We start from the raw sequence: 8,353 nt of genomic DNA on the forward strand, positions 1-8,353 counted from the left end.
GGGGAGGAAGGTGATCTCCGCGTCTTACTCTTCCGCCATCTTCCTCCGGCTCCCGTTCAATAATTTTCTTATCTGCTGTGTCTAATCTGCTGTTACACCCATCTACAGGTCCTCAATTATACTTTTCAGATCTACATTTTCATTTCATTCTTTTTTATAGATTCCATTTCACTGCTAAAATTCTCCATCTTCACTTTATCTTTATGAATTTATTAATCAAAGTTATTTAAAGTGTGTATCTGAAAACTCCAATATCTTAAACATTTGTGAATCTCTCTTATCTAATTTTTTATCTTAGTTTGGTCATTTGGTCGTTTGTTCTGTTATGCCTGTTCATTTTTTATTGCATGCTGGACATTGCATATGAAAAATTCTAGGGATAATTTGAGAGGGTTTACTTTTGCATCTGACACACAGAGTAGGGACACACCGCCTTAATTTAGCCTGGTAATGAACTGACTAGAAGCTGGGGTTCAGCTTTCACATGGTCTGATCTAGTTTTTCTTTGCCCATATTCCTAGACTGTGGTCTTTCATGGGTTGCAACTGAAAACCTAGGTAGTACTCAAATTTTAGCATGTATCCAATTCACCTGAAGGACTTATTAAAACATAGATTTCTGGCCCTGTTCCGAGGATTTCTGTTTTGGTAAGATCTGGCCCAAGAATATGCATTTCTAACAAATTCCCAGGCATTGCTGATGCTGCCGGCCTGGAGACCATACTTCGAGAACTACTGGTCTAGAGTATTTTCTGAGACCATCTCTCCTTAGCTGGCCAGTTTTTGCCTCCCCAGCACTGTGAGAAGCCCTGCTCAGCTTCTTAGTCTCTTTCTGCTAGGCTTGTTGTGCTCTCAGTTGGCACTACTTGAAAATCAGCTAATGCCTCAAAGTGGAAAGCAGAGAATGTCAGTCTCCAACATCTTGTCCATCTGAGTCCTGTCTATCATAATAATTCTTCATCACCTTCAAATAGATTCTTTTAATCCAGTTTTTTTTTTATCCTCATCATGAGGGTTGGTGTGATCCCAGCTAGTCCATCATAGCTGCAAGTGATACATACAATTAATACAAACTATTATTAAGTATCTACACAATAAAACAGTTCCACTTAAGAAATGGTTCCAAAATATCACATCAGAATCACCTGAAGCACTTATTTCTAGGTCTACCCATGACTTGCTAGATGAGAATTCCTCAGAAGTTGTCAAAAGCATCTCATTTTTAACTAACTTCCCTTATGTTTCTGACATGTAGCCATGTTTTGGAAACAAGGCTCTAAAAGACCAGTATTTGAAAGTAGAACTCTCTCTCTCTTATAATAGATATGTTTTAAAATTATTGTTCAGTCTTTGTTATTCTTACAGGCATCTCCTCGTTTGGTCTAAAATAATTAGGTTAATGCAGCTTTGAAAATGTAATATTTGTTTCCCCCCCGCCCCGACTCTTCTTACTCCTTCAAAGAAAGAGAATACAAATAAGTTGTTTTATGTGCTGGCTGAATGACTGACAAAATGTATGTGTTTTTATAAAAACCAAAGCATCCCAGAACACCTCTCCTGTCTCCAAGAAAGCCATTCTGATTTCTCTGAACTAAAGGCCTTGAGATGTTTTCTGTGTACCCCACAAAGATACACAATATAGCTTTCTCAGATATGAAAGCTACAGTCTAGCTCTGATGGGGAGGGAAATTTTAATCCAGGGCACTCATGAGTGATACCTAATCTGAGAAATGAGGCAGATATTGTCCCATAACAGCACCAACAAACAGGGTAAATGGTTTGTGTCTCATACCTGCTGACATTCTTTCATTTTCCAGACAGCACCAGTTGCCTTTGAAGCAGAAAACAGAGGTGAAATAAAGTTAGCTCTCCAGTATGTCCCAGAGCCAATGCCTGGTATGTAGTGATTTTCTGTCCAGATTTATGTCCTTACCTTATGTCTCCCCTCTTCAAGGATTTCTTTGAGTTCTATGATTTTTTCAAAGGTGAAGCCCTAAATAAACTTACCAATTTAGTAATCGTATAGACCGAATTGAGTCAATCCACAGTTGTAAACTACAAAATTTTCTTTCTTTTTTTTATTGTGGTAAAAACACATAACATAAAATTTTTCTTAACCGTTTTTAAGTGTACCATTAGTAGTGTTAAGTATATGTACAATGTTGTGAAGCAGATCTCTGGACTTTTTCATCTTGTATATCTGAAACTCTATACCCATTACACCACAATTCCCTTCTTCCCCTTCCCTCCAGGTTCCCCTTCCTGGTAACCACCATTCTATTTTCTGTGTCTATGAGAAAAATTCTTTTTTTTTTTCAGTCCAGCTTACAGCCCTTGTTTTAACTTTTACCTCACTCTCCCAAAAGTTTGTATCTCCACAGCGTGAATGGCCTTTCCTGTATAGTGCTGAGATACAAATGGAACTGGTGTGTTTTTTTCCCCCATAGGTGGGAATTGGGAGAATTCATATGAAGCCCCTAAGAAATTAGAGCTCATTTGTCCTCTACTCTCAAGGTCTCATTAGAGGAGAAAGCTTTTTCTTCAGAATTTTTAATTGCATCCTTGATGTTAGGGCCTCAGTTCTCCAGCACAGTTAAGGACTGTCAGGAAATGAGTGCTAACCCCCCTCTCATTTCCCACACAGTTCCCCAAGTTGTCCTCCTTAAGAATCTACATGAATGTTAGGACTGAAATCAGGGGTTGCAAACTCAGGTGCTTTCAGTAGCCTATCAAAGTCTTAGATGAAATCCCATCTCCTCCCTAAAGCTTTTCCTGAATGTTTTTACCGTCACTGATCACATCATCTTCTAGAACATTGCAGTAATAACTTTGCATTTCATTCTTATATTACATTTTTATAGTTTTTATTGATTTTCTCTCTCTAGCTTAACTGTAAACATCTCCCAAGGACATAGATTTCCTGTATTCCTTGTATGTCCAATGACATTCCTAGCCTAGGGCTGAGCACATAATAGATGCTCATTAAATACTGGTTGGTTGACTGATTGGGCCCACCCATCCAGAAATATACGGTAGTATTCCTCCATCCATGTGCACCCAACCTAGACAACAACTTCAGACTAAGCCAACTTCTCAGTAATTCCCTGTCCATAATACTGGCTGTTATGCGTGTCTGTACAATAGTTCTATAAAATTTGTAACTACTTTTAGCAAGAAGAGTGACTATACCTTAATCAGTACCTGTTTTGGTTACTCTGTACTCAAATATGTTTAAAATGCCTCCTATCAGCACCGATTGATATTGGTATTAATATTTGAAAGGTATATGCATTTCACTGAGTAGTTTTTAATATAACTGTAAATGGATGATTCACATACTTAATATCTATAATTGATCTCATTGAGCCAAGCAAAACCCAAAAAGAATGATGTAATACTCTGTACTTGGAATCAATTAAATTATTTTCATAGAGCTATCTGAGCTCAGTACAGCCAGACTATGAAAGATATAGTTAAGAATAGATATAATCAATTAGGATCATATGATCAAGCACTAGCTAGCATTGCTATGTCAGACCATTTTTAGGTTGGCATCTTTGGATGCAGTACTTCCAAGAGAGGAATGGCAGTGGAATTTCATTTTCTCTCTCTTTTTTCTGTTACAGGTAAAAAGCTTCCTACAACTGGAGAAGTGCACATCTGGGTGAAGGAATGCCTTGATCTACCAATGCTAAGGGGCAGCCATCTAAATTCTTTTGTTAAATGGTAACAGCATTGATAATTCTCCACCCTCAGTTCTACAATAGCCTGGCCTTTGCTGCTTGGTTTTACTTTTCTGTATCTGTGTTGCTGAAAATCATCATTCGTAGTATAAATAAAATAACTTGAGACAGTGGCGACTTGAGCTAGAGGGATCTTTGACATGAACCCCCTCCAAGGCTTCATTTAGTTTTTTGCTTTTTGGGTTTTTAAAATAAATTTATTTATTTATTTATTTTTGGCTGCATTGGGTCTTCGCTGCTACGTGCGGGCTTTCTCTAGTTGTGGCGAGCGGGGGCTACTCTTCATTGTGGTGCGTGGGCTTCTCATTGCCGTGGCTTCTCTTGTTGCGGAGCGCGGACTCTAGGCGCGCGGGCCTCAGTAGTTGCGGCACGCAGGCTCAGTAGTTGTGGCTCGCGGGCTCTAGAGCACAGGCTCAGTAGTTGTGGTGCATGGGCTTAGTTGTTCCGCAGCATGTGGGATATTCCCGGACCAGGGATTGAACCTGTGTCCTGTGTCCCCTGCATTGGCAGGCAATTCTTAACCACTGCACCACCAGGGAAGTACTTCATTTAGTTTTAAAATCATAAAGATAAGAGGGAATATATACAATCGAAACCAGAGATCACATACTCAGATACGTAATGTCTTCTAGGAGGTACATCTGCTGATGAGGACAATATTCATTACTAAAGAGTTTATGAAATGGCTAATGGTGATGCCACACCTCTTGGGTCCTTTGTGGAGCATCTGTTTTGTGGCCCATTTGCAAAAGGCCTTTTGCATCAGTCTGTAAATATCTGGGAAGTTATTTGCTAAATAGACCCATACTAATAATTAGCTCATAAGAGCTTAAGACAATTTGGGTTTTTAAGTTGCAACCTTTTTCTCTGTTGTAATATAAATGCTTGGCATCTAGTAAATAGTAACTAAACAGATATTATTGTGCTGTCCTAACTCTCTCTGACTAATTTTATCTATATAGATTCTACCAGAAGACCAGTTGTAGCTATTTAAGTTTATATGACCTTATTTATGATTTTCCCTATACATTTTATTTTATTTATTTATTTATTTATTTTTTTTGCGGTACGTGGGCCTCTCACCGTTGTGGCCTCTCCCGTCGTGGAGCACAGGCTCCGGACGCACAGGCTCAGCGGCCATGGCTCACCGGCCCAGCTGCTCTGTGGCATGTGGGATCTTCCCGGACAGGGGCATGAACCCGCATCCCCTGCATCGGCAGGCGGACTCTCAACCACTGCACCACCAGGGAAGCCCCCTATACATATTCTTCATAGATGTCAACTGATAAGTTTTTCAGCTCAGGTCAGTCTCCCATTCCAAGACTAGTCCCGGCCCTTCTTGCCTTCACAAGAGACATGGTAGGTTAAATTAATTTCAATTATTACCATAAAGTAAATGTAAATAATTGCAAATATGTAACATAATTTATCCCCAAAGTCAAATCTAGCAAATTGGAGAGGTTTCTCTTCTTTTGCAGTTCTGTACAAGACTGATTTCTTAGGCTATCACAGATAATCAGGAATAGATTTTAGAGGAATCCTCAAACAGTTGCTACATAGTAAACACTAAGTGCAGGTACTGAACTAAGTTGTTTGCTTAATATGTAATTCTAATATTAACCTTTTGAGGTAGGCATCACCATTCCCATTTTATAGATGAGGAAGCAAGTGTCTAAGAGGTTAAGTCAATTTCCTATACTACACAGCCACTAAGTGGCAGAGTCAGGATTCCAAGCAAGTGTGGTCCACTCTGGTGCAGAGAGTCTTTCCAGCAGGATGCCCCACCATCGCCATCACCATCACCATCTCTCTAACACTCTTTTTCTTCCATTTCCTCTCGCCAATCCTCAGTAGCTGAAGCACACTGAAAGCATTAGTTTACTGTCTTATTAAAATGCTCTCACAATAATGTTTCCTTTTGTAGTACCATCCTTCCAGATACAAGTAGGAAAAGTCGCCAGAAGACGAGAGCTGTAGGGAAAACCACCAACCCTGTCTTCAACCACACGATGGTGTATGATGGGTTCAGGCCCGAGGATCTGACGGAAGCCTGTGTCGAGCTTACCGTCTGGGACCATTACAAATTAACCAACCAGTTTTTGGGAGGTCTTCGGATTGGCTTTGGAACAGGTAACATTTGTTACATTTTTAATTCTCCATGAGTCAAATGCTTCTGGAGACACTAGAGATTGGTTGGTTTGTTGTTTTGCTTCTTCCTAATGAAAACAGATATTGTTTCTGTTAAGTATAATGAAATGAATGAGTGAAGGAATGTCAGGCTGTGTGCCAAGGACTCTGGATACAAAGATTAACAGGATGCAATGTCCGTCCACACAGAACTTAAGTTATTGTGGGGGAAACTAGAAAAGCCTTCATCACTACTCTTTCCTGAAAAAACATTTATGGCTCTTCATGGCTAAAAGTGTGCTTTGCATAATAATAGTAACTAATATTTATGGAGCAGTGATCACTGTACTAAGTGCTTTATTTGCATTATTTCATTTAATCCTCACAGCAGTTCTATGAGTTGTTTCTAATGTTATCCCCAGAGAAACTGATGTTCCAAGAAATTAAGAAACAGCTAATAAGTGGCAGAGCCAGGATTCAAAATCGAGTCTATTAGACACTAAAGCTGTACCCGCACTTCCCTAGAGATCACCTACTGTCACTTCCAACCCAATGCTGGAATCCTCCCTACTATCCCCTTATGCACCTGACAGATTCTCATCTACCTTTTATATGGATGTGAAGAGAAATCATTACTCTGAGAGTAATGAGAATAATCCCAATTGTGGTGGGTCCCATTATTGGATATCTCAGATGGTTAAACAGTTCTTTCTCTGCCCTCCTGGTGATGTTAAAACTCTTCCTAGCTGTTTCCATTGGTAATTATAATTAGGGAATGACTCAGTTTTTCCCAATGAGCTATTCCTTTCTAAATGCAAAGCTTCCCTTTTTCTCCAGGGAAAAGCTATGGTACTGAAGTGGATTGGATGGACTCTACTTCAGAGGAAGTTGCTCTCTGGGAAAAGATGGTAAATTCCCCCAACACTTGGATTGAAGCAACCCTGCCTCTTAGAATGCTGTTGATTGCCAAGATTTCCAAGTGAACCCAGAGTCCACTGGCTCCTCCACTGAAAACTACTAAACAGGTGGAATCTGATCTTAAAAATGTTACTATGTAGACAGAGATCCTCACCTTCTATCTATTGCCATAACAAATGCTACACAGCATGTTAAAGTCAACCTGCATGTACTTCTTTGGTTACAAGGCCCAAGAGACTTAAATGATAACAAAACATGTAATGTGTTTGTGACTCCAACATTAAAGAAGATATTTGAGAAAGTTAAGAAAATCAAACCATTGCTGCTGCTTCAAAGAAAAAGCTGCCAAAAATAATTAAATGTGGGGTGTTGTTAATGAACAAAGTTTTCCAGTTTGCCATCATGTGTTTCTTTTTTTGTTTTTTTTCATTTTTTGGCCATGCCACAAGGCTTGTCGGATCTTAATTCCCCGACCAGGGATCGAACCCACGCCCCCCGTACTGGAAGCATGGAGTCTTACCCACTGGACCACCAGGGTAGTCCCACCACCATGTGTTTCAAACCACAGTTTTGTGCTACAGTTAGAAGGGCCTGCCACTTGATCCTTGAAAACCCTTGCATGAACTGAAAAAATGTTGGTTGTAGAAGAGTGACTGAAGGATACTCCTACGAGGGGACAAAAAGGCAGAATATCAGTGATGATAAAGAATTTGTTCATAAGAAAACTATTTACTCTGTAATCTCTATTGAAAATGGAATTCCATGTTAGGGCAATGAGACTATATTTACTGCATATATTTTTTGTCTTGAGAAACTTTCCCTTTTCCCAGTGTTAAAGTCCCAAATGTGCTTTGGTGCCACCCACTGGCCATAGGTGGAATTTAGTTTTGGGCTTAATTTTCTCCCAAGATAAGTCTCAAACCTGTATTTTGTAATAGAGTGCCCGTATATAAAACAAAACCTTGCATATATGAGATTCTGTTTTTCTTATAACTCTACTATATGAAAAGAGCATGAGAGTGGTCTCAGACATGCCTTGCAACAAAGTTTTAATTAGAATGTAAATTGTTAAATTATACTGTACTTCCTGTGTTTGTATAATTTTCATAAAGCATTTTGTAAAAACCGTTAAAATAAATTATTATATGATTTAATTGTCAAATTAATCTTACTTCTTGTTTTAAATGAAATACTTTATGTTAAGAACCCTAAAGTCTAAATTCCCTAGCAAGGCTAAAGAACTTTTGGGCTAATATTTCTCCAGAGTCCTTACTGCAACTCTGGGCATCATTTCCTCTAAATTGGAAGCTTCAGCTGTGTTATTAAGAGTAGAACTTTTATTTTTAAAAAGTAGTTGAGGGACTTCCCTGGTGGCGCGGTGGTTAAGAATCCACCTGCCAATGCAGGAGACTCGGGTTTGAGCCCTGGTCCGGGAAGATCCCACATGCCGTGGAGCAACTAAGCCCATGCACCACAACTGCTGAGCCTGTGCTCTACAGCCCGTGAGCCACAACTACTGAGCCCACGAGCCACAACTACTGAGCCCATGTGCCACAACTACTGAAG

The 8,353-nt window shown here is 39.5% G+C and overlaps 1 protein-coding gene across 1 annotated transcript in view; it reads left to right on the top strand.

Annotated features, from left to right (window-relative positions):
• SYTL2 (synaptotagmin like 2) overlaps nt 1-7,943 on the top strand; it is a gene marked incomplete at its 5' end in the record, with an annotated part of 61,615 nt that extends 53,672 nt beyond the window's left edge. The window contains 4 exon segments of the mRNA XM_079707698.1: nt 1,817-1,895; nt 3,626-3,725; nt 5,667-5,872; nt 6,707-7,943. Of these exon segments, the coding sequence (XP_079563824.1) occupies nt 1,817-1,895; nt 3,626-3,725; nt 5,667-5,872; nt 6,707-6,852 (531 nt within the window). The 3' untranslated portion in view covers nt 6,853-7,943.
• Nucleotides 7,944-8,353: the final 410 nt, after the last annotated feature.

This window comes from Hyperoodon ampullatus (assembly GCF_949752795.1).
Source record: "Hyperoodon ampullatus genome assembly, chromosome: 7".
Classification (NCBI taxonomy): Eukaryota; Metazoa; Chordata; class Mammalia; order Artiodactyla; family Ziphiidae; genus Hyperoodon; species Hyperoodon ampullatus.